The 26,782-nt window shown below is 40.2% G+C and overlaps 3 protein-coding genes across 14 annotated transcripts in view; all 3 read left to right on the top strand.

Moving 5' to 3' along the window:
• Positions 1-32: 32 nt before the first annotated feature.
• On the top strand, positions 33-3,960 carry fidipidine (coiled-coil domain-containing protein 93). 3 transcript variants are annotated; one of them, XM_069132781.1, is made up of 15 exons: positions 33-275; positions 712-825; positions 905-999; positions 1,058-1,169; positions 1,244-1,402; positions 1,481-1,669; positions 1,740-1,790; positions 1,851-1,955; positions 2,048-2,265; positions 2,355-2,671; positions 2,754-2,874; positions 2,966-3,050; positions 3,261-3,414; positions 3,527-3,600; positions 3,673-3,960. In XM_069132781.1, exons 1-14 carry the CDS (start codon positions 225-227, stop codon positions 3,559-3,561), a joined length of 1,806 nt encoding a protein of 601 aa, XP_068988882.1. In that variant the 5' UTR covers positions 33-224; the 3' UTR covers positions 3,562-3,600; positions 3,673-3,960. The 3 variants fall into 3 exon arrangements, with proteins under 3 accessions (XP_068988882.1, XP_068988881.1, XP_068988883.1); XM_069132780.1 differs by having other exon boundaries at positions 3,527-3,960; XM_069132782.1 differs by lacking the exon at positions 3,527-3,600 and having other exon boundaries at positions 34-275.
• A 142-nt stretch (positions 3,961-4,102) lies between these two features.
• PhKgamma (phosphorylase kinase gamma) lies at positions 4,103-11,509 on the top strand. 2 transcript variants are annotated; one of them, XM_069132793.1, is made up of 9 exons: positions 4,103-4,577; positions 5,280-5,449; positions 5,527-5,811; positions 5,935-6,025; positions 6,121-6,257; positions 8,442-8,539; positions 8,872-8,955; positions 9,699-9,857; positions 9,947-11,509. In XM_069132793.1, exons 1-9 carry the CDS (start codon positions 4,486-4,488, stop codon positions 10,079-10,081), a joined length of 1,251 nt encoding a protein of 416 aa, XP_068988894.1. In that variant the 5' UTR covers positions 4,103-4,485; the 3' UTR covers positions 10,082-11,509. The 2 variants fall into 2 exon arrangements, with proteins under 2 accessions (XP_068988894.1, XP_068988895.1); XM_069132794.1 differs by lacking the exon at positions 8,872-8,955.
• Positions 11,510-12,159: 650 nt separating this feature from the next.
• Positions 12,160-26,782, top strand: part of LOC138190174 (mediator of RNA polymerase II transcription subunit 15) — a 31,284-nt gene continuing 16,661 nt past the window's right edge. Inside the window, exons 1-3 of one of the 9 annotated variants that reach the window (XM_069132772.1) lie at positions 12,160-12,473; positions 14,906-15,238; positions 20,304-20,375. In XM_069132772.1, coding sequence (XP_068988873.1) covers positions 15,088-15,238; positions 20,304-20,375 — 223 coding nt within the window. In that variant the 5' untranslated portion in view covers positions 12,160-12,473; positions 14,906-15,087. The other 8 variants (XM_069132774.1, XM_069132773.1, XM_069132777.1 and 5 more) reach the window with 8 other exon arrangements.

The raw sequence follows: 26,782 nt of genomic DNA, 5'->3' as shown, positions 1-26,782 counted from the left end.
GGAAACTATCGTTCGAACGCACATAGAAACTCGACCTAAAGATTGTCTTTGAGGCGTGAGGGGAACAAAATGGCTAAAGCGATAACAATACGAGACGTCTACGCTATTAAGTGACAGAACGCCATACAACTTGAATATTATCAAATAGAAACATTAATTATTTGTTTGAGATATATTCAGTGCATATCGATAGCTCGGCTGTACACGATCCAGGGAACGTAACCATGTTAAACGACGTACCAAAGAGATTATCACGAAGCTCTGAAACAACTGAGGTATGTTCAAAACACATTCCTAGGTATAGATAAAGTAACAAATCGCTGGTCAAGGTTCGTAAGAAGAAAACAAACAGGCTAATCAGCTTTATTTATTTATTTACAATGCGTCTTTATCACGGTATATATCAATAATGGAGCATGCGATGTTACTTCCAAGTACTTTCTACTATATGCTTTATGTTTAGTAATATCCAATTTATTTTCAACTTTTTATCTTTTAACATGCCTCAATGACATCTTCATTTACATATTTCTTTATTTATCTCTGGTTTAAATACTTTAATCTAAATATTATAACCGGACATCTCTCTCTGCTAGTAGCCCTCTGTCGGAAATTACTTCTACCAGCAACCGCGTACTAAACGGAGAGCGGGAAAATACGACCTAATAAAAAATGAAATTCAATCGAAAATGCATTGCAAAATATTTTCAGGCCGATGTTCGCGAAGATGAAGAACAGACGAAAAGATTTCAAGATATTATCGACTTACTTCTTGCAGCAGGCTATTTTCGAGCCAGAATAAAAGGATTATCGAATTTTGATAAAGTACGTATGAAATGAATTCCCTTCGACTGTTGTAAAGAACGTACTAAGACCAACAAATATCATCCTAACTAACATTTAGGTAATTGGCGGAATGACGTGGTGTATAGAGTCGTGTAACTTCGATGTAGATATCGATTTATTGTTTCGAGAAAATCTTACTATAGGCCAAAAGATGTAAGTAAACTTATAAAACATTTGAAATATACAATATCTTATACATTTTATATTACAGTTCATTGACCGAAAAAATTGTAGCTATGCTACCCAAAATGAACTGTCCATATCGCATAGAACCACATCAAATTCAGGGCTTAGATTGCATTCATATTTTCCCTGTTATCCAGGTAACTGATTCGTTTTCTCGAATTTCAGCTTTTAATTTTTTCAAATTATTTTAATAACCGACAACAAATTTTAGTGGTTGGTTAAACGTTCGATGGAAACTCGAGAAGAAACGGCAGATTTTGTACGATCGTTTGCTTTAAGTCAGTTTCACAAAAAGCATTCCTTTGTTGAAGATTCGTCTATAGCACAAACCGGCAAAGAAAATTTAATAAAAAGTATTCACTTGATTAAAGTAAGATGCATTATTTTCGAATTTTTGTTTAGGCCAATATTTATAATCTAAATAGTTAGAGATATAATCTTTTCATAGAAATCGTACGAACCTCGACGTCTTTTTAAGCATAAAGATGATGCTAAGAGAGAAGAATCTACTAAATTTCTTGGTACTGTCCTGGAGTACGAAGCACCTTTGTATTCTATAAAAATTGCTTCTCCGTCCGCTGAAATTGCTTCGTCAGATGTCAAAGAAAATGAAAATAAAGAAGAGCTAAAGGAAAAGGTAAACGTTTTGAAATAATGTTCCGTCAACTAATTGTTTAACGAAGACTGAGTCAAATTTGTTTTCATAGGAAAATACAGATCAATTAGCTGGGAACCTAGCCGCTATAGAAGAAAGTTCAGTGAGTAATTGTATAATTATGATCGGTATGATAAACACTCATTGTTTGTGATTCATACAGGCTCGTTTAAGCGTAGTAGCCGTAGGTAATATCGTTGGTATCCAAGCCCAAGAGATTGCCAAAGTAACTGAAGAATATGCGGCAATGTCGATTTCCCAACCTGAGGTAAATCTTTTCCAATTTTAAATTTAAGCAATACAATATTCATTACAGACCTAAGTAATTAAATCACCTTCTGCATATTCAAATAACCACAGGAACCTAGTGGCACAAATTCCTCAGCAGCTTTGACTGCATTAGAGAATCAAAGAGCTGCGCTTCAGAATCGTGTTCGTAAATTAACGAAAGAGAAAGATGCTTTATCCGCTAAGCATTTAGAATTAATCGAAAAACTGAACGAGTCTCGTACAAAGCGGCAAGCTATTGAGCGCTCGTTAAAGAAAGCAGAAGAAATGGATATCAATGAAAACGATAGGCACTTATCTTCTTATTATCCTTTTACGGTTTTATATCTTTATAATCGTTACGTAACTTTTGAATAAAAACGAAATGTTATTTGTTTAGTATCTACAAACGATTGGAAGAACTTCTTTTAGTCCACGATGGCTTGAAAGAGCAAGAACATAATTTCCGAGAACAATGCAAATCCGATTTAAATCTCTTGAAAGGTAAGTTACAAGAAATCGAAAGTGGTACATCGGAAGAGGAGGAAGATCGCTTAAAGGAGTACGAGCAGCAAAAGGAAGCGCTCGCTAAAGTCAGATTGCAGTTAGCTAAAAAGAATAGAGCTATTGCATCCTTAACCAGACAATTGGACGATGTTCCCGGTCGTTCGGAACTTACGCAATATCAAAGACGATTTATGGAACTTTATAATCAAGGTTTGCCAATTTATTTTTATACATCGGCATTCGCTTACTCATCGCGTGCACCAAATATTCTCTCATCGTCATTAATTTTCAGTTTCGGCAAAACATAAAGAAACAAAACAATATTACACATTGTACAATACTCTGGACGATACGAAAGTTTATTTAAGTAAGGAATTATCACTATTAAATTCGATCCAAGATAATTATAATGAGTAAGTAGTTGGTAAACCTTATATTTACTCATGTTATGCATCGATAACGATTGTTTGTTGCATTTCTCTTTTTTTCCACCGTGTTCACCAGAGCAATGGCATCAACAAGCGGTAAAGAGCAATTTCTTAAACAATTCGATGAGATCGTCGCAGGCGTAAAACGCAATAAAGCGAAGGTGAAACATATATTTTCTACAGTAATTTTTACAATTTATTCGGTAAAACTCGCGTTTCAAAAACTATAATTACTGCTGCAGCAACTGAATATATCCCTGAAAAAGGGAACTATTCGACTTTAAAAACGGGCTTTAAAATCTAATTCTAAGTTGGCAATAAAATACAAGAAGCTTTGCTATATTCTAATAATACGATCGTGTCTCATGTAGGTGGAGAAACGATGTGCTGACGAAAAAAATAGAAGGGATGCACTTAGCCGGCAACTGGTCACTCTGATAGAACAACAACGTAAATACGTCGCTGCGGTCAGACAACTCACTATTGAATGTCGTAAAAATGAGGCCTTGCTCGCGCAACTGCGGGGTCCGTAGATACAGATTTCATTTCCGCTTATCTAAAAACGTATCGGATCCTCGTATTTTTGCCTCACGATTTTTTATTTCGTTATTAATATGATGCTGAAATTGTGTCGAAGGAATGGATACGTCATCCGAACAGTACAATAGTTAAGTCTCAACATTGAGAGCAAGACTGCGAGGAACAAGCGAGGTAGCGGTTGCTTCTATTTATATTCACGCTATGTACATACCATTAATACATATCAAATTCCTGTTATTTTAGATACATATTCGAAAGGGTAGTTCGGTGTTAGGGAGGTTTTTAAATGAAACCATTCCTTCGCTCCGTGTAATATTAATCTTATGAGAAAGAATATATATGAACTCACTAGAATGTGGTTTTCCGTTCACCTCCCGCGTCTTATTCTTATACATATATCAATCTTTATTGAGACAGTAGCCAATTATGTATCTGATATATCGATAAATTCGCCTCAAAAAATGTATTTGCGCGATTATGAAGTTGGAGTCGTAATTAAACGAAAAAATTCGTAGCATTGTAGATACCACAGTCATATGTAGTCGTACAATTTAAAATAGTAAAATGTTAAAGTCACATGACGTACGTGTACGGCAAAGAGTAGATGATTACGATATATAATATATACACACCTTGGAACAATAATTTTAGTCCAATAATAGATAGCTACTTACTGTTTTCTTTCTCACGCTTGGCAAGTCGGTGTTTTCCTCGTTACGCCGCCAGAGCCCTCTTCGTTCGTTACTTTATATTGGCTATCGCCATTGTTCCTTTCACAGTGCTTATGTGTTCACGTGCTTTCTTGGTCTGTCCGAAGATCTATCGTAGCCATTATCGGCGTACGGTGATCAGTGACCAGTGATCTTTTTCTTAACGTCTTTTTTAGAATGTATCGTATATCCAGCGTAATGCTCTGGAATAGACACGTAATATGACAATCGCGTCGGGTGCAAAAACTATCCATTTAAACTCCTGTTCCTTCTAAATTGAAGAAACATGTGCTATCTACGCGGTGGCTATTAATGTGATTTATGTGAAAGAAATATTGCGTGTGACATGGCAAAAGACGAAGGAGACGATCTCTTGCCAGACAAGGATGCAGCCAAAGGATTCTATGCGAAGTACGAGCCCAAAGAAATCCTTGGAAGGTTCGTCACGTGATATCTCGATGTGGAAAAAGAAACATAGCTTACTATTTTTATGTATCATATTTAGGAAATACGCGCGTAGCATAATAGATACGTTTTTTGTTATTCGGTTCTAATGTATCGCGATAAATAAATCGAGGAATTCGCAATTTCTGAATAATCTAACAAACTGTACAATTATATAATTTCTCGGAATAAAATTACATTCAATTTGACTGATAGTTCCTCGTACATATATATATTGACAAAGCAACGAAACTTGTAAACTTACGAAATGCTAATTCAACATACAGGACAGGTTACAATATTGACGAAACGTTGTACAAGAATAAGACGTTCCTTCCTGTCAAACATTAGTCATCGTTGTATTATTTAAAAAATCTGTGAAACGTTTTGTTACATAGATCATAGGAGAATTTACATTACTTTAGTATCATAAAACCACTGGTATTAAATAAGAATGCATCTATATATTATAATTATTATTTGAAAGCTATTTATATTCTATTAGCAATAACTTCAGTACAAAAATTTCATTGTACACAAATAAACATGAGAGAATATTACAGTGATACATGTATGTTTCATCACTTCTCAGTAGTCTTATTCTTGTTACTCTTATTAATTAAACAGGTTTCAACTAAAACTAATTGGTCCCATATTGATTTAAGTACGAATTAAATAATGCATTAATATTTACAGAGGAATATCTTCCACTGTGAGAAGATGTATAGAAAAAGAAACTGGCACAGAGTATGCAGCTAAAATCATAGATATTAGTAATGAAACTAACGAAGATGGTCATACCATGAAGGATGCTACGTTACAAGAAGTTCAAATTCTACGTAGAGTAGCTGGTCATCCATATATTAGTAAGTTTACAATATTTCGTGTGAGATAAAATTAATTTTTACGATACACTTTTCTTATAAAAAATTTGTTTTTTCAGTTGAATTACACGATGTCTTTGAATCTAGCACATTCATATTCTTAATTTTCGAAATTTGTAAGAATGGTGAGCTATTTGACTACCTCACGTCTGTTGTTACTCTGTCAGAAAAAAAGACCCGCTATATTATGAGACAAGTTTTTGAAGGTGTTCAACATGTACATAATCAAGGAATAGTGCATAGAGATTTAAAGCCAGAAAATATATTACTTGATGATAATTTAAATGTAAAGATAACTGATTTTGGGTTTGCTAGAGTATTAAAAGCTGGAGACAAGTTATATGGTACGTATATTTAAAATTATTTTATTAGATAAAATATATATAATTATTAAAATGTAAATTATTAAAATATATTATTCTAAATTTGTATAATTCATAGAAATATATTACTAACATCTTTTTCAGATCTTTGTGGCACTCCTGGATATTTAGCACCAGAAGTGCTGAAGTGCAACATGTTTGAAAATGCGGAAGGCTATGGACATGAAGTTGATATGTAAGTTGATGAAACATAACGAGGGAATATAATTATGATCATACCAATCGTCTTAATAAAGGATAAAATCGTTACTAATGTTTGCCTGTTTTCAGATGGGCCTGTGGAGTGATTATGTTCACTTTATTAGTTGGTTGTCCCCCTTTCTGGCATAGGAAACAAATGGTCATGCTTAGAAATATTATGGAAGGAAAATATTCATTTACATCTCCAGAATGGGCGGACATAACAGGTACCTATTGTGTATATAATAATTTTTACAAGAAATAACAGTTTGTGTTTGGAAACAGTGGAAAAATATTGTTTCTTGTGGCATGCAGAGTAAACTTGTGCTTAATTAACGTAATGCATGTGTTTGTATGCATTATTTTCAAAGACTTTTAATTCAGTTTCGTCTGTTGTAAAAGATGGATACTATCGATCATACATTGGAAGTTATAAGACGTATACACAGCTTTATGAAATTGTTCTTTGAAGTATGTAATATATTTTTTATATTGCTTCGTTTATAATTGGAGCGATAATTATCGTATTATGATAAGCAAATACACAATAGGTTTTTTTAAAACTAAAGCTGGTACAATATACAATAGTCAGAGTATTGAAAAATGTGCAAACCTGTGCAAGACACAATGTTACGACCCGTGACTCTCTACACAAATCAGACTCCATAAATCAGGCAAGGTGACTAAGCAAATGTCTAAACATCCTTATTGCGGACCCTCGACAGTCTTAAGGACCCATTATAAATCTTACCATTTTCATAGTTAAGGTCCTTCAGACTACAAGATTATCTTTTAAGTTAAAGTATTCCTTAGATTTGCCCATTAGATTGCCCATTCCGAGAGAACACAGGAATGCGGTTTTCCCCATGTACAATGCCACCCAGGGGCGACCTTCGATCGGAGGCGGTCAGCGACGATACTTACTCACCAGCCTTTTCCTCCTCCAATTAGCAGCAATGTCCGTTGTCCTCACTTTCCTAACGAAAACGTTGCCATCAACGAATCCGATGGTCCCGTGTGCTAGGCACACCCATCAATAGTTTTCCAGCCTTATCACTGAACTTCACTGGTTTTTTATCTTTAGATTAGTCATCATCTCGACTGGTTTGTTCTTTGATTAGTTATCATCTTAATTTGTTATTTACACTTCGCTGAGAACACATCTACGTGCATCACACGTAAAGCACTAAATCTACAAAGTTGTTGAAACAAAGTGTATATTTTAATCTGTTAATACAGTGTTATCGTTTTAACCACCTCTATTATCTTAACCAAAATAGGGGATCGACTGATTCGTGGCGTCGATTATCGTATCGTAACGAGAATTTACGACTCTCGTAGGCGTGATCTACCGCGACCGCGTCTCTCCGCGAACGATCGAACACACAAACATAAAATTTTATCTCTCTGTCATTGAATTGTAACAACAACAGGCATAAATTATAATCCATGATAATATCATCTTGAGTAATCGTCAAAGGTATATCACCTCGATGAGCTGATTCATACAAGGAAAATATATTGAAGACAATAGTTGTTATTGTCAAACCTTTGAACATGATAAACATTATTTTTCTAAATGAAGAAAATAATGAAGGTGCTGTTATATGTACGTTTCTTAACACGTTGAATGCCATGGGAGGGGATCATCACACCGATGATCGCACCAAGATTAGTAGAAATACATAATTTGAACAAATGTCAATAGTTATAGATTTTTTATTATTCGTTACTACAATGGTGTAACGAAATTAATGCAGTATAATACATATAAAAATAATTTTATTTATGCCTGAAATATGGATCTATTATATGCGGTCCCCCCCCTCCCCCTCCCCACCAGTGGCTGTGGAACATGGGGAAAAAACCGCTTTTTCCGTGTTTTATCTTAATGAACAATAACCCTAAGGAACGTTTCGACTTGAAAGATGTTTGATTGCAATCAAGGGCCTTGACAATAAAGTAAAAAATGCTAAATCTTGCGACAGTTCTTTAGGATTATTGAGGGTCCGAATAGGTATGATCGAGGTTTATGGTTTATGGTAAGTCCCGAGACGTAACACCATAGGACAATTATTTAGCAACGCAAAGAAACAATATGAGATAATTGATAATCGCAAAAAATAAGTGAATCGAGCGAAGTTGCACTATAGCGCCATGGGAATCACCGGTGACCTCAGTGAGGTAAATTCATTAATGATGATTATACACCGTAACATATCTCTTGTAGGTAATATTTCAACATTATATGTATTGCATAATAAAAAGTTCATCGTGGCGCCACGGCCAAACCTTGTAAAACTGGCGTGGCATTCAACGTGTTAATGTATCGATATAGTTTCTGATTTTACGACATAATCTTCAATATTTATAAATTTTGTATAGTAATTAAATTTCTATTCTGTTTTCAGAAGCTCCGAAAGATCTGATCAGAAAATTATTAGTTGTTGACCCCAAGAAAAGAATTAGCATCAAAGAAGCTTTGGAACATTCATTTTTCCATACAATGGTAAGTATTTTAGCATAATATATACATGATCGTGATATATAAATATTTAAGCAAAGGAAGTAGAATATATACGAAATATTTATTATTCCACGCACTTAAAATATTTGTATTATACTTCTATTTTTGTTTTTATTCGTTTGCTTTATATGTTCAACTGCCTATATCCATAGTGACATGCTTTTATAAAATATCAAACATTGTTACGCAAATTTCTGTTTATATTAGAAAATTTAATAAATTACATATGTATATGATTAATCTGAAAGTAATTTCTTAAAATAAAAGAAGAAAGTCTTACTACTCTGATAAACGGAAAATTATTGGAATTACAGCTATGGGATCAAGACATCGCTCCTTTAAAACGTTCACTATCGACTAATTCGCGGCGTCTGAGTAGGATATCTCAGTTAGCTTTGGTAAATTATTTTTGTTTTTATTTTGTTTGTCACTAAATGTGGGTTTTTTTTTATCGTAATCTTTATGTAATATGTTTATAAATAACAATTAACATTTTAACTTTTATTAATGTTTCAACTTAATCAAAATGAATATCTATATGCATTATATTTTATTTTTGTTTTTGTTCACGACATATATTATTTCACTAAAATATTTTTGTATACTTAGGGAGTATACAGTTATATTTACATATAAATTTGTCTGCATCAGTTATAATAATACATAATTGATAGATTATAATATTTCAGAAAAAGCACAGCATGCATGTAAAGTGAGTCAATATTGAAACATAATTGAAATAATATATATGCATTAATTACAATGTTTGCATGTTATATCGAAAAATTACTATAAAAATGCAATGTTTGAAGCTTTATCTACATATAATATGACTCCTATTTTATTCTGTATCTCTTTCTGTTAGTTTTCAAAGAACTTGCCATCTTCTCGAAGATTAAGATAGCATTCATTTGCTGTTCACTATTATAACAGCTGTTTACTATGCCATTGCTTTATTATGCATATCCTAATATTACCTCTCCACTGAATGCAGCGTATATGTATGTAACATAGATGTTTTAACATTGCATTAACATATTAACATTATTGTGTTTAATAACACTTTTGTGATCGAAATATGTAATTATACATAGACTGTAAACATTTTCAAAGTTTTTATCTTTTCTTACGTTTTATACAGGAATTAAAGGCAAAATCATTTAATGCAAGGAAAAAGTTCCAGTTAGCAATTATTTGTGTTCGCGCGGTCGTTCGTATTAAGCGTCTCCATAGTACGCCTGAACCTCTTTCGACTCACGTAGCGTGCACAGACCCTTACAGGATCAAAATTTTGCGGAAGGTATTTTTCCTATTTTCTTAGCATGTCTTACTCATTGGCTTGTTATCCAATAGATTGATGAAATAATATTCACGTAATTTTTGTTATAGGTTATCGATGGTTGTGCATTCAGAGTTTACGGTCATTGGGTAAAGAAAGGAGAGGGGCAAAATCGAGCTGCGCTTTTTGAAAATACGCCAAAGACAGAACTTAAACATCTCTATGTTAGTAATTTGAGCAGATAACTAATGCTTTCACGAAGCATTATCTAGTTAAAATTGTTACTTCTTATGTTAGTCGACATTTACAGTATCTAAAGAAAATATTCAGTAAGAAAAAATGAAAAAAAAAAAAAAAAATACATAACTTACATAAAAGTTTTTCTTAATTTTGGCTGTAATACAAGTAATTATTTAGACGATCTTTATGATAACTATAAAGTATTTCTTTACTTTTATTGCTGAATGTGCAGTATCATAAGGTAAATCATATAATGTTTTAATTGTTCTAAATGTTCCAAAGAAGCAATTGGATTATTTAATTTTTAAATTCCTTCTGTGAAAAAGAGTTTTAAATGCTATTTGTTTCTAAGGCCTATCATATTAAGCCTAATTTATTATTTTTAAAATATAGTAACATACAGTAAATATGAATTATATGCAACGTTGAAAGAAAAGCTAAAGATTGTAAACAATTTGCTTAGTGAAATGACGTTGTAAATTATTAGTATCACACCCTTAGAACTATGTTTCGTCTAGAAGAAGTATTACACAGAAAACAGTTTGTGCAACTATGTTTTGAATGTTCCACTTTAAATCTGTAATAATTTTCTTCACAGTATTTTTCGCTGTTTTCGTAGTACGATATAACATAAAATAACTTATATCGAAATATCGAATAAGTTTAAATAAATTCTTATATGTGCTAGAGAAGGAAATAGGATTTAAAGATGATCATTAAATATAAATGACGGTGCTGATACGTACAAACGTAACAACACGACATATTCTGTTCCATGACGCCTATTTTTTTATAGTTCGTACGTTTTTGTTAAGTGTATTCAACAATTGTGTAAGTAACACACATATAATTTATTACAAATCAGCAATTCATACAAAATTAAATTTGTACTAACTTCGAAGTATATGCATGTTCTTTATATTTAAATATTTAATATGTAATTTCAATAGCAACAAGTTGAACGTCATTTAGAATACTTACAATTAACGCACGGGAATTGAAGTCGTATAAAAGTTAGTCAAGAATATACGTATAATGAATGAAGGATTTAGAAAAATCGATAGGAAAAGAAAATCTAGAATTGCAAATTTCATCATGTTCACAGAAAGAAAATGTGTTCCATGATAATATTATTTACTGAGATCTGTATGTAGATTGTAGTATGTAATATTTCGTGCAAATTCTAGTCATACTTTGTATTGCTGAATTTGTTTTAGATTATAAATTGCAGGAAGAAAAAATATATGTGAAATCAATTTTTCATGGAAAATAAAATTATCAACTTTTTAATAACAAAGCAAATTACAGTGAATTGAATTTTATATATTATTTAGAAGGTTACAAGTAATAATTAAATGCATGTAAATATCTAAAATTATATATTACATATATTTTGTGCAAAATGTATACAAAGTAAAATATTTTTAATAATATGTAATACCTTATATTTTCATTCCTCTCTGTTAGAAAACAATTGCGATTGTACGTATTTTATATAAATTTACTAAATTTCATATTTTAGGTCAAGTGCATGTATAAATGTATTTCTATAATACTTACAAATATTTTATTTATGATATGCAGTCATGGGATTACAAGGCTTTGGGTTGACTCTCTTACAGATAAGCCAAGCCATGATCTTATACTAAACACATTATCATTTATATTAGCTTAAAACTAACTTGAGCTAATTTTATTTATGGTATATATATATATATATATATATATATATATATATAGCGATAATAATTTACAAAACAACGATGAACATTAATCTTTATATTTATTTTTAATCCATATTTCTCTTAAATATAGATGCTAAACATTTCTCTGGTTTACTTTTATTAATAACGTTTTTGTTTCAATAAAGACGTATATAGCATAAAAACGTTTTATACAGTTACACACCATTAAAAGTATGTATACCACATTTCAGGACATCAAGTTGTTATGATTATCTTTTGAATGAACGTACACTTTTAAACTGTTGAAACGTATTTATTTAAACATAAGTAAAATTTTATTAGTTCAAATAATATTTAGTAGCATAGTAGAATGATCTTTTGATTGCGTGACAAAGATTTGACAGAGTATTAAAAATGATATCTCGTGTAAATCGAAAGAAAGGAAAAGGAAAGGTAGGCAATTAGGTAAGAAAAAGTGACGGGACGTGGTTTTGGCGCGCGCGCAAAAGTAAACAATGAACTGTATGGTTCTATATGGTAGAAGTGGCAACAGCGTAGAGGTCCGATCCATGTGACAGAGAAGGAACGTGACAAAAGGTGGCAGAGGGTGACGCCGCCGAGATCGGAGTGAGTGTTTGCCCGGGCGAGCCGGGTGTCGGGTGTGCTGTGTACGATTGTCGCGATATTCGTCCGTTCTGGCGTCCACCGGAAGGTAAGCGTGTTCGTAAAAGATATCGTCTGGTTCCGAGGCCTCGGTTCGATAGATTTTTCGCAATGGTACCGAAGAAAACGTGAGAAAATCAGGAAAAAAGTGCACCAACTAACGAGCAATATACAGCAGCTCGACACTTCTCTTACACGCCCAGCGGAGTGCTGCGTCACATGGGCCGCGCTCATTGGTCGATACAGCCAGGTGACGTCATGAACCGCGCTTTGATTGGTCTATACCTCGGGCCCCAGACACGTGAATCGTGGCCAAGCAAGCATGGCTGTTGATGCGCAGTGGTTAGCACTTGTAAAATGTTTCTGCCACGCGCTAGATCGATCAGGTTATAACCGTCGTGTATCGTAAAACGTCGCGAGATCGTCCGCTGTTCAAAAATTGACAAGTGCCTTGTGATTTTCCTCATGTGTCGCGTATTTGACAGGAGAAATATCGTTGAAATTCTCGCAAGAAATTGATTTCTACCGTGAAAGTGGGTTCCAGCGTGTTTCCATTGTGACCGAAATATATTGGTGGCGTACCTGTAAGTTCCTGATTATTTTCCAGCGGTTTCTGGCGTTACCACGCCCGTTTAAAACCCTCCGCGGAACATTATCTCGTCAGAACTATCGCCTATTTAATTAACATGTGTATAGGTGGTTGCGTGGCGTGTTTCCCGTGCCATAATAGACCTAGCCAATCGCACGGTACTTCAACTCATGACGTCACGTTATAGCAAGCTCCTATTGGCCAACGGTGCGTGCGTCGCCCGTCTAACGTGTGTGTCGCTTTGTCAGTTTAAGGAGCTCGTTCGGTCTACGGCACGCTTCTTGACTTTTCGTATACTCTTCGATAGACAGAGCCTTTCTTTTACACGAACTCGCAGCACGCAGTGCATCGTGTTCTTCTTTCCTATTTTTGCATGGTTGCGCCTACTATGGAATGCAATTGTATCCGCTTGTAATCGTGGTACGCTTTCGCGATTACATTGCCCGGGATATATCTACTTTTCAAATCAGCGGCGGAACCTCGTTTCTCTGCGTCGCCTTTCCCGCCTCTGTCTCGTCAACCTTTTTTCTTCGCTCACTGATTTCTCGGACTGCTCGCACCCGACACTCTATACACTCTACACTCTACACTCTACATGTTTGTATTCGCGAATACGCTCTTGCGCGTATCAACGCCACGTAACGACTCTCGTTTCTGCTATCGACGCTACATCACAGGAAAATTAATCCAACTCGTTAAGATGCGACAACGCCTCCTAAAGCCACTGCGTATCTTCTCCTTATGCTCTACTATGATTTTAGTGTCAGTGAATGTTTAACCATTACAAAAGTGTAAAGTGCACTGCATAATTTTCCATTTAACAACATCTAGTTCAACTTCTTTTTAATTGAAATCTCCCAAATTTCTGTTCCTTATATACTTTTGGGATGTCTAGCTTTATCATTCTCGATTATTTTATTGAAATTTGTTTCTTTCATTAATGTTTATAATAGATAATACGTAAACATAAAGAATACATAAACATACCGATTTATCGTTTATCATGTTGATTAATTTTCAATCTATTAATGCTGTTACATATAATATATCTAAAATTTGTATATCATGCATAAGATTTTCCTTACAATTTATTATTTCATCAGTAGCAAGATCATGATAGATGGAGAACAACTTTTTTGTAAATTACATTCGAAACCGAGTTTCAAGCAGTAAATTGCGAGATATATATTATGAACGATATGAACGGCGTCTCTTTGCGTTATTTTCTTTTTGACTGTTAGATTGTTTCCAGCGATCGGAACTCAAGATGCGTGTTAATGCTCTGTGCTCCAGGAAAGCGCACGTTGCGCTTGCGCACCTCCTCCGTGAGGTATTACGAAGACGGTACGTGGGAGGGGATAAAGCTTCCCGCGCGACTGCGTTACGTCACGCGTACGTCACGTGACGTATACTCAGACACCGGTCGTGTCCGTACCGTCTGCAGCTCCGTACGAAGAAGCTAATAATATTATCGAACAACAAAGTGTCAAACGTTAAGGAAAAATAACGATCATGCAGTTGAAACGGTTGTTGGTCGATCCGAAGCCGTGTCCTTGCAAAACAAATGAGAAGATGTGACATGTGTAATTTTTTCACGGTAACAGAGGTTCGCACTTGCCGTGGCGTCGATTAAGTGTCGTACCATGTCCAGTTAATTGGCTTTCTACCTCTTTCTTGGTGTATCATACGCTGGTTATTAAATAAATCGACGAAACGAACGCGAGTATTTACGTTATTACATATGTCTTTTCTCCTCTCGCGTTTGCCAAGGTCGACAAATCAAGATCCAACGAGTTGCTACGTACCCCCACCCTTCGCTCTGAAGTGACACTGCGATCCGGTGCATTTTCAGTATAACTAAATGGTTATTTTTTGTATTTTGTGGATTGTAGATTGCCACCCGCGGCTGGCAGCAGCAGAAAAAGAGGAGGGTTGAGACACGAGAACGGGCTCTCGACTTCTTCGTCCTCGGCAGCCGGCGACGGGAATCGACGGTCCGATCGCAGAGTCTCAATCTCCCGAAGGATCTTGAAAAGGAACAGAGCTCGTCGTGGAGCGAATCGGCAACGTCAGGATGAGCCTGGAAACGTTGCTGGAAGCAGCGCGGTTCGTCGAGCAGCAGGAGAAAACGAGGGAGCGCCTCGCAAGCAGCTCTTCCTCCTCCTCCGATCATCCGCTCGCTGTAGCTCCCCACTCCAACCATCACAACTCCAACGAGCCACGTGGTGAGTACCACGCGCCACTTTTCGGCTACCGTTCACAATACACACAAATACGTAGAATAGCTTAACGCTGCGAATTGCTTCCTCAAAATCTTCTACCGGCTTGATGCTCGTTTCATGCAACAACGAGTGACAATACAAAATCCACGTTGCTTCAAACGCGAATTTCACGTAAGAAATAAGCTTTGAAACAAATCGCAAAAGTTTATGGATTTGGAGAAAAGTTAGAAACGTTTGTTTCTTTTGGGTATACTTTATTGCTTTACTTGTTTTACTTATTCTGTTAGATCTTTGAAGATTTGAGAATTTTTTATGCAAACTTTTGTTAATTATTATATTTAAACTTTTGATTGTCACAGTGTCCAACCGTAACGATAAATTCGATAATCGCGTATCATTTCGAGAAATAGCCCTATGGTACTTTGTAGCAGAATGGTTTTCTCAGTACTCGAAAAAATATTACGAAACTAAGAGTTGCTTTATGAGCTTAGAATAGGAATTGGCATTGGGACGGTATCGCAAAAAGCGACCGTTAACGTTCTCGCTGCTGCAAAGAAAAAATATAATTGCAAAATACGTGTGCGGGGAATGAGAAACACTGCAGTGTACATGCGAATAGCACGCGATGACCCATGCGTTCACCGCCTCCAAATTAGGTATGATTTCCCTCGCAACAGTGACTCTCAAACAGGTTGACGGGCTTTTACGCGTTACGCGCTGGAAAGTTCCATAAAAATAAAATCGTGCTACAAAATCCACGTACGAATTTCTCCCGCATTTCTGTCCGAGTTATCGGTCTATCTCGATGAAACATCTTTTAGATGGGTTTCTCTGTTTAACGAGCTCGGTGATGGCTCTAAGGCGGTAACGAAGACACGTTAGAGCTAGATGGTTGACGCGATAATAATCGCAAAATCGTTCGGTCGATCGCTTCAGGGGTACCATCGTCGTGTCCCTTTGATTCCCGCCTTTTCCCAGGTCAATGACTCAACCGACCGATCCTGTAAAGCGAGTCTTAGCACACGCGAAAGAGTTCTCGGCGAGCACGAAACGCGCGGTGACGGCACGCCACTATGCCATCGGTCTCTTTCTCTACGATTACATTGACTTTACCCGAGTCAAATGATTCGTCGCGATAAAGTTTCGCGAAAAAATCGCTAAACCAGTCGCTGCGTGGCTGATTACGAGTTATACGATCATTGTCGAGGTGAACCGGTAGTTCCGCCAGCTAGTACGATCCGTTGCGATAAAAAGTCCTCGCCTCGATTACCTTTTACGTCAACTCCTACTATAATCCGCGCGATATCGAAATTTCGGAACATGCGAACGCCCGCATTTTTCTCAGAAATTTTTTTATCGCGAGTCGGTTTGCGTTCGGATTGATTAAACATTATCTCGCGATGAACGTTAAACTCGTAGGCTTTTCGCGTTAATATCGTTGCGTGAAAGTGTATCACGATTGACAAGCGGTCAGGCGAAGTGTTTACAAGTTTCAAGGAGATAGAAGGTTGAAAAGTCAAGAGAGAAGGTAAAGAAGAGAGAGAGAGAGAAGAGAGAGAAAGAGAGTGGGAGTGGAATCGAGCGAGGGGCGAGCAGGGGTGGAGCGGTGCGATTTAGTTGACCGTATGCATCGGGTTCCCCTCTGGTCGTCGATCCAACGTGAACCAGCCATCAGAAACGTGCACGTACAGAGGCCACTGGGCACGTATAAAGGCAAAGGGTGGCGGAAGTTAGGCTTAGGTGGGAGCGTACGTAGAGGGAAGGGTACACGTTATCTTGTAGCGGGGAACCGCGGGGTAGACGCTGCGCCAGGGGGCTGAGACGAGGAGAAAGGGCGGAAGGGGTGGGAGGAAGAGGTGATGGTGGATTAGAGAGGTGGGGATACGCGATATCGCTTTTGGAGGGGTAACGATGGTGACCGTGGTGCGCTACGGTGACGATGACGGTAGAAACGAACCTGTATACACCAAGGTATAGTGGGGAGTCAGAGGACCCCCGGTCACTGACTCTAGAAACTACGGCAGCTTTTGTGCTTCATTCACGAGCGCGCCACCTACTTGTACACGGCCGTTTATGTTTGCCAGCGCGCCTTCTCTTTTCCTACCGCTCTTCCCCTTTATCTTTGCGTTTCTTTGCACTCGTTCTCCTCCTTTTCACTCGAATCCAGGAGGACACCTCTGGCTGTCCCTTCGTCGGTGGTCCTCTGTCTCTTTCCCTTTTACCGTCCCGTGTCGTTTCGCGTATCGATACCACGCTTTTTCTCGCTATTGTCTCACTCGCGCGATATTCATGCAGCTTTTTCCATCGTTATCGCGCACGCATCTGATTTATCGCGCGGTTCGTTGCGATCAGCAGCAATTCTCGAGCGTGCGTTGCTGGTGCGCACACTGCCACACACGGTACATAGAAACACGCAGTGGACACTGGCTATCTCCGGTTAGGGAAGTGGAACGGCGGAGAGGGGGGAATGAAGGAGATCGCGCAGGTAGCCACGCGTGGTGCGTTATACGTCCGCGGAAGGAAGGCAGGCAGGCAGCCAGGCAGCCAGGCAGGCAGGCAGGCGGGCAGGCAGGCGGGCAAAAAAAAAAAATACACGTACGATACAGGTCAGATCGATCTTCCCGTTTCGTGGGTTCGTGCGCGTCAACGCGCGTCTCAATGAACGTGTCAGGTGAACTGGCAAAAGGCAGTTTAAATTTGGGTGCTACGGACGAGACATTCGGTGCTATCTATATTCGTTCATCCTTGTATATCGACGAGGTATAAATCTTATCTGACATTAATCCTCCGATCTGGGAGAGGCTCATTTTTCGTCGCATATAAGATGTAGTATAAAGATCGGGAACGATTGATATCTCTATCTTATAGAGATACGAGTTTTTCTGCAGTTATTAAAGAGAGAAGGAGAGGAAAAGAGGGGGATAGAGAGATAGAATGAAAAAGATGGTACGGTATATAACGAGCGTATGTAATACCGACGTATTGTTGCGTTTGTCTATTTTGCCTGTGGGTCGTGATGAAATCTTAAAGAAAGGTGAATATACACGCGTATCGGGGGATCGATCCCTTGTTTTCACGGTCACGCCTCTGTGCGCACGGTTGAAATGCGACAGGAGAGACGGGAAAATGCGCGTTTCGCGATACGCCTCAATTTTATCCCTGCGGCTTGATTTTCTTACTGACAACGTTATCGAGCGATCCCTCATTATCGGGTAACTCGGTGATAAATGCGTTGAAACGAAATTCCTTACAAAGATACGTGCGTATGATTTTCCAATAAAACCTTTCTCGCGCTCTGTAACGATGCATTTTCTTCATTGTCTTTATAAAATAAACGATCGGTTTTTCAACGAATTCGTTTATGAAAAAGTTACGAGCACGTAAATGTGTAATAGAAGAATTGAAAGTTGTGCGAGTTCGATATATACCGGCTTATAAAGTGGAAAACCACGAGTATATACCGGTCTCGCACACGAACACGATCGTAATACGGATGATTTAAACGTTGTAATTCGCTCCCTATCTCCGCGCATCCGGTCTGTTACCGCGTTGCGCGTGCTCGCTGGCACGGTGGTGCGTGATATAACAGGCAATGCGCATTAAACGATAATTTAAGTCCGTCTATCGTGTACTTAAACGATGCTTTACAATTCAGCTTTACAACTTCATAACGCACGTAGCGTGCGCGTGTTTAGCACGATAGGCGTGCGAAGCGTAGATCCCAAGGGAGAAGTACCTATGTGTTGGAGGGATTTAATTTTCCTCCATGGTTACGCGTAATTGATTCAAACCCGATCGAAATTTCTCAAAGACCATGGATATGCAAATTTTACACATTTTTTGGGCGTCGAGGTAGCTTTTTCTTTTTATTCGAATAATACTTTGACGAAGCTTCGACGTGTACTAAAGTCCGTTGGCGTTAAAACCGGTCATCGCTTGACTATCCCAGGACTTTAAGCTTGCGATCGACCGCTACATCATCGCTAACCACTCCTACCGCACAGCATCAGTCGGAGTGCGTTGTGCGCTGTTCTGTGAACTGTCGTAGGGGCGCTCGTAACCCACTGGTCGTTACCGACGAACATTCGCACTATCCGCAGATACGCGCAGATTAGCTGACTTTGTACGAGTCTGTATCGCGAAGAGGGGAAAATAGAGGACGAAAGTACGAGAGGATGAATTGCGTGGCAGAAAAATAGGCGAAACGAACACGGAAACAGTTTTTAGAAGGACCTTCGGTCACGCGTTCGCTGTTGAAACAACGCGAACGGGATAGAGACGAACGAATTCGATCGCCGATCGAATAGATTGAGAGAAAACAAAGTGGGTTAGAGTAGAAGAACGGGGTAAATAAGGGCAAAGTAAAACGGAGCAGAACGCAGCGGTGCACTGTGTCGGCGAACGAGCACGCGGGCAAATGAGTCGCACGAGTGCGCATGCGCCTTGTCCCCGGCAAGCCCCCACCACGCGTGTCCGGCCGCGTGGCGTTCTGATCAATTGCGACGTTGCCGAGTCCTCGGCTGACCCGGTGAAAGAGGGAGGAACAGAGATAAAGCGAGACGGTATTCCCCGGCGTTTTCGTTTTTCCCCACCACACCGTTCAATCTATCGTTGCCGCTCACCCTGCTAAACTAGGGGAATATCCTTGTCCATTCCCCTACCGTGTTAGCACGTGCAGACGCGCCTCCTTCAATTTTTCATACCTTATCGACCTGTGGATTCAAGCTTATACGCTTATACGCCGCGGTGAGATGCGTCGAAGAAAATCTAACGAAGGATCGAGACCAGGAACGCGATGGAAGTGCAACGGAACGGTGACGTGTTGCGCTCCGGTGCGCCGCTGGTAGTCAGTAGTCGCTGTTCTCCTGTTTGCCGCTGCATGCTGCCGCGTTTATCGGTGACATTGCTCGTAGGGGATGGAAAGGGGCACGTCGCATTTTTAAGGCGAAACGTAACAATTACGATCCGTTGGGTATTACAATTAACGTTTACCAAACAATTTATCGATCTTTCTCTTCTTCTTCTCCCCTTGATCCGAAACTATTGATTTTCCTTATTACGTTTTCAGGTGCCAAGTTAAAGCGGGAACGTACAGAGCAAGATGACTTATTTTGCGAAGAGAAGATGCTGATTATCGACGGTAAGTGTGTCAACACAGAAATATTACGTATTTAAGGAATGTTATCTCAGTCGAAACGAAGTGAAGTGACGCGGGTCGAAAACACGTTGATTCGATGCCTCGATCGAGCACAATCGGACACGCGTGCATATTGCATATTAATGTGCGCGTCCTCGCAGTCGGAGGCCTCGTGTATTCTTAGCTACAAAATTCAGAGCGCACAATAACTGTTTTTTTTTCTTTTTCGCCATTCCGAATCGCACAGACACGCTGCGCCCAGACAAAACGCGTGCGTCGTGTTAAATAAGTAATCGATTGTTCTGCCTATTACGGCGATCATGCATAATTCACTGGGTTCGAGCAATTCCACGCGATCGCCTTCGATTCCTAATCCGTCGACGATCGACGAGGATCCAGTTTCTCTACGTGACGGGGCACTGCGTCAGTCGTTCTTTAAAACGAACCATTGCGTGCCAACGAACACGGAAGAACAAGTATATGTAACAGTTACTGAACAGGGAGATAAAGGAGCCTGCGTTGGAACGCGTTTGGAAGTCGAACGACTCAATCGAAACGTCGTCGACTCTCTCCGTATTTCTCCCTCTTTGTCACCTACGTCGACGAGTTTCTCTATCATCGAGCGTATTCGTTGTCGAGCGAGGCTAACGATTCTCGTTCGCTCCGATTACGTTTCGAAACGCACACGCGATTTCGCGGCGGCCGTTTCGAGTTTCAACACGTCGTGCATCGTACATAGTACTTTTGCATGTGTGTGTGTGTGTGTGCGCGCGCACGCGCGTGCGCGCAAATATATATATATGTGTATGCATGTATATATGTGTATATATATATATATATACATACAGAAGGATTCCGACGAAGAGATAGACAGCGTGCCTTCGGGCGACAAGGACAGAGTGTCGCGGATGACTGGAGGCAACTCTCGCGCGAACGGAGATGTGACGGAAAGCGGCGGCGGAGGGTCGAGAGGAGATTGGTCGGCGTCGCTGCTGCCATGCCGTCGCCACTGGTGGCGTGCACGGGCCGATGAGGTGGGGTAAGGGAACAGGGGATCGTCATCCTCAGGTTGGAGGCGGTGGCACTTACGTTTAGACTTCAGTCGGCACCCGCGACTCACGCGGTTACGAGATTCCTTCGTTTAGCAAATTACACGGGCGATCGAACGATCGATACGAGCGACCGGTCGTTGTTTCTTTAAATCGGTTTTCAAATTGGTAAGAAGGACATACTGACGCGATACTCGTTGATCGATCGACCTTGTGGTCTCTCTTATCATCAAGCTGGCGGAGTCGTCGTGTCGTATAATATAGATTGGTTTTAGAGGAGCGAGTCGTAGAGCCGCGTATACATACATACATGAGAAGTCAGACCGGCTGTTAGATACGCGCAAAAGGTCGCTGGTCTGGTTGTGCGTCGTCGTGTCGCAGATACACGGATACTCGAGACGCCGCTTTATCAGCCGCGATTACACAAGTGCGATCCGTCGAATAAGAAATCCATAGCCGTGTTGCGATCTAGGATAGTGTGTTTGGATTTGCTCACGCACGATCGACACTTCTAGAAATCTTACGCATTTCGTCTCGGAGAGTCGCGGCTATTCTCCGAGCTAAATCGAACATGGATGAGTCGATGGAACGTCGATTTCAATAAATGGGCATCGATCGTGTTTCGAAGACGTCGGTGTAACCATATACAATCGCGAAATCGAGGAACGTATACGATCGACGAGCGATGAAACCGTGGAGACGAACGTTGGTCGACGAGGATGTTCGATCAAGGATTTCTGGATACCGAAACTGTCGATGTTAGTTGGTTAAAGAGGAATTTGGACCCGTGGAGACTGGGGCGCACAAGGAGATTCGTCGAACGCGACACCACGACGCACGAGACACGGTGTCGCGAATGTTTCGAAAGTTGTGATTTTTTCTTGCCGGTATAAACAGCGACCTCGTCGTATTCATTCGTCGTAACCGTTTCCCCTCTCTGAAACGAAACTGTGACGCAGCCCTCTCTCTTTTCCACGCGCTTCGCATTCCCGGTCGTTTCCACTTCTTTTCGAGCGACCGCTCCGTTCGACACGTCCTGGACGACAGTTTTATCGGTCGTCGCAAGGCTATGCGTTCTCGAAAACCCGACCACCGAGCAACGACGTGTTTATCTACCTCGTATATACTACCAGGCCGTTCGTTCGTCGCCGTTAAAGGGAAGCTCCTCGCTGCTGGTGTAACCGTGCACGCATACGGATCCAAGTTCCTATCGAAGAAAGTTCCAAAGCCATCGGCATCTATGTATATTGGAAAGTTATCGTGGTAATTACGGCTGTGCTGTGCGGTACGTGTATGTCGTGGTCCGGTCGTCGCTCGTAGCGCCGTACGCCTCGTTCTCGTGCTTCGGACCTTAACTGTCGTCGTAGTAGCGACTCCGGGCGCGGAGCAGGAGGGTACCGTGCCGACTGCGGCACAAGGGAACGCGAATCTCGCTATTGTCCTGATCGCAAATTCACGCGGGTGTGACGAGGAGACATCGCCGACCCGATCTCCGATTATAGAGTAGAAAATTATCGGGCAGCATCGCGAATGGTCGTAGAAACTGTCGCTTGAATGTACCGAAAGGGAAGAGGAACGTCCGTACGTCGATCGTGTGTATCGGTGCATGTGTATCCGTGTGCTCGTTATTTTTCCTTTTTCTCTTTTTCGTTGGCGCGCGTGTTGTACGCAGCAGAGAGCAGCGTGCGCGAGAACGCGTGTGTGATCGTCGGGAACATGGGAGTTCTGTTGGTTTCGGATGGCACAGCGGCGGTTCAACCTCGTATGAATTTGAACGCGGTCAAAGCTGCGGGAGCGCAGCGTGCGATCGACGTCGCTAACGAGACGAATAACAATGTAAACGGACTGAGAGATGCGAATAGCCTGATGCCGACGCAGGTCGTCGGTATAATCGACGTGGTCGTCAACGACGAGCCGGTACGCAGCTGGATGCCGCCCCCGCCCAAGAAAAAATGGATACGACATTATCTGCTCGGTGAGCCAAACTTTTACCTCTACACTGTCATTTCTCGTCTGCCTTTCGCTCTCGAATCGAACGCCTTGGATTTTCAGTCGCTCCAACCAATCGTTCTTTCTTTAGAGCAAAGTTTCACCGCGTTCAAGTTGCACAATTTGACATCAAGCGAACGTCCGAACCGTTGACAATCGTGGCTCACCTTGGTGAAATTCGTTCCGTGCGACGTCCTAATTAATCCAAGTTACGATTATCGAAGATCATCGGACGAATAACGCGCAAAAGTTTCCAAACACGTATCGAAAGGAATTAGCTTATCCGAGAAACGATTCCACGTTTCTGCTAAAAACTGTTCTGCTAAAAACTTCTGCTAAAAAATAATTATATTAAAGTCGAAAGTTTTCGTCGAGCAGTTGCACTTGCTGGCTGCTTCTTTCTTTATTTGCCGTACAGCGGTCTATAACTATATGCGGGGAGGGTGAGGGGGATATTTTCACGCACGAACCGCACAATGATCACGATACATTTATTCGAAAGTCGAGAAGACGCGATAAAGTCGCGATCCGCCGATAAAATGCGTTACGCGCGTTTATCATCGATGTATTGCTCTTTGTAGTTAGAAGACATCGTATCGATAACGAATAGAAAGAGCGGCGGTACTCGCGATTAACGCGATTAGGAGCGTATTTCAGGGTTCGTTAAGGGGTAGCTCGACGTTTGTCCCGTGTTTCCTCGCTTACGAACCAATGGACGCGATAGAAGAGGCTCGTTAAGAAACGATCCGTAACGGGCAATAATCGTGGCCTTGCGTCGTTCCGCATATTTCACGCTATATCTGGCTATTGTTCTTTCGTTGAATATTTTGTTATCTTTCGAACGAATGGAATCGAAATGCAAATTTCCGCTTACTTTTGCTGCGAAATTTTTTGGACCGTTGTGTCCGCCGATCTTTCTGCTAAGACGGCTGGAAGCCAAGAACAGGTAAGGCGTATGTATTCGGCATTCTTTCTTTGTAGTTGCATTCTCGATCACCGCGTATATCGGGCCGATACGACCATCGAAACACGGCTCTAGGTAATTGTAATTAATCGTAAATAAATTGGTTTCATCGTGAAACTACGGGACCAGTTTTCGTCGATCTCGGATATGTTTACGAGATGGGATTAGGTTACTAAGTTTATTAATCTCGCTTTTACGAAGTTGTAAAATATCGCAACTGTAATTGCTTAACCTTTGTGTACGTGGTACGTGCATCCATCGATCGAAACAGAGCAGAGGAAAGAGTAAATTCTATAGAAAAAGACAGCAGTGATCTTTGATACGGCTACGTACACCGTATCGTTCGATTTTATTAAAGCGATTGAACAATTGGCGACCCGAGCAACGTGCACGCGCGACTCGCCTGCTTTATCAAATTACGTCATACCGGTTCGATGCATATTCGATGCACGCTGTTTAGCAAAAATGAATCGTTAGATACGTCTCTCGTACCGCATAGTTGCGAATGTCGCCTTCGAGTGCTGCAAAATATCTCAAGTTTTTCCCGATACGATTGATTCGATCGTACCAATTACGTTGTACGCAACGTATACTTTACGCGGTTAATTGCATTCGATCTATAGATATATCGGATTATAGATAATATCGTCGTATTAACGATATTCGAACTTTTCATAAGTCAAATCGATCGTCTCCGTTTTTCTTTAATTTCTCAATTTCCTAAGAACGAAAGATTAACGTTCAGTTTTCAAGATCGTTTATCGCAAGAGGATGACAGAAATAACGATAAAATCTATGGTACGTTTGAAAAACGATATTCGCAGCGTCGTCGCTGGACAGCGAATCTTTATGCATTTATGAGAAATTTGAAAGCGAAAAATTGTAGAAAATGCGCGCAATACGGAAAACTGTGTAAAATATCGAAAATGTACGTAACTCTGTTTCCATAATGCCTTTTCATAATCCAAGATCTGCTATCCGAGTTCTATCGCAAAAACTAGGAATGCGCGTGAAAATCCGCCATCTAGTCGCCGTTTTTCTCTAACTTTTTAATTTAAGCAGTAAGCGAATGTGGCTCGCGAAGTTCTTATTTATCGATGACGTTGTCGGTAGTAGACTCCATAGGACAAAGGACGGTACATTTTCGATCGCCAATTCGATTCACGAGTTCGATTCGCAAAATTGCCACGGACTGGCTGCTTCGTTTCTAATTTTAAAGGCAAGTCGGTTTGGCGTGACATCAAGGCAATTATATATACGCGCGCATTCATCACCCTGTGAACTGCACTGCCCCAAACGTGCCGCGATCCCACCGATTTCCTATTTCATCTTGCGCACGAATACCCGCTGCTCCGGTCGTTATCTCGCTGGCACGTGGTCGCTCGCGACTCCGTATCGCGACCGTGACACTGCACTTAACCATCGACTAGCAGTCGTAACGATTCCCGGCGGTTAGTTTTCAAGAACGGTGGCGGCGAGAAGCGCGACGAGCAACCGTGTCGACGGTAAACCCGCTCGTCGCGAAACGTGTCGCGCTTTTTATCGATCACACACCGTCGCGACCGATGCAGCGTTTCCACGCGGTTTGTCGCTCCGTCTAGCAATCTACGCGCGCACATATGTACGATCCGTCGTAAAAAGTGTATCTAGGAAATATTAATGCGTTTCAACGAGCGCTCCTTCGAACGTATCGAGCCGTCGGATTTTTCCTCCAAAACATGAGAAATTCTACGATAATAATGACGAAATAGCAGCGCCACTCGATAGATTGACAGAAGATTAAACAGAATGGTATAAACACATTTGCTTTCGTCGCATCGCTGAAAGACGATGGAACAAAGTCTACTCGTATCTGGAAAAAGTTTAAGACTCGGCCGATAACTCGATATAGATACGGTTGCGTGCGATGTAATATCGCGATACTTGGCTCTAGCAACAGCAGCGACGAGCAGGTGAATCTCGATACAAAGGCGATTCGAATATTTTCGACTAGATATCAACGCTGTTGCAAATCGCTTTGAACATGATTCCGATACTTGGCATACATTATCAGTTTTATGTACGCGTGTATTCTGGATTTATTAGGGACGAGAAATGGAAACGCGCGGCACGCGTGACGTTGGAAAACCGATGGACCAAAGAATCACGACTAAGCGGGTACACGCGCTTTTTCGCTCGAGTCGTGCACCGCGTGATCAGCTCGAAACAAACTGTTCGGCGTTTTCGTACTATGTATTTTTCTAAGTAGTAATTTTCGTACGGCTTGTAGCAGCTTTTTCGAATTTTCGAACAGCGAGTTATTTTTATAACCTTCGATCGTACGATTGTTTTACGACTAGGCGGATACGTTTTTATAGTTGTACGTTTTGCGAGCTGATAGTTGATCGAGGTTGGTTATCGGGATAGTT

Source organism: Bombus flavifrons, chromosome 3, assembly GCF_040668555.2.
Source record: "Bombus flavifrons isolate JBK064 chromosome 3, iyBomFlav1_principal, whole genome shotgun sequence".
Classification (NCBI taxonomy): domain Eukaryota; kingdom Metazoa; phylum Arthropoda; class Insecta; order Hymenoptera; family Apidae; genus Bombus; species Bombus flavifrons.
The sequence above is the reverse complement of the archived record's forward strand: the minus strand, read 5'-3'. Positions and strand labels throughout refer to the sequence as shown.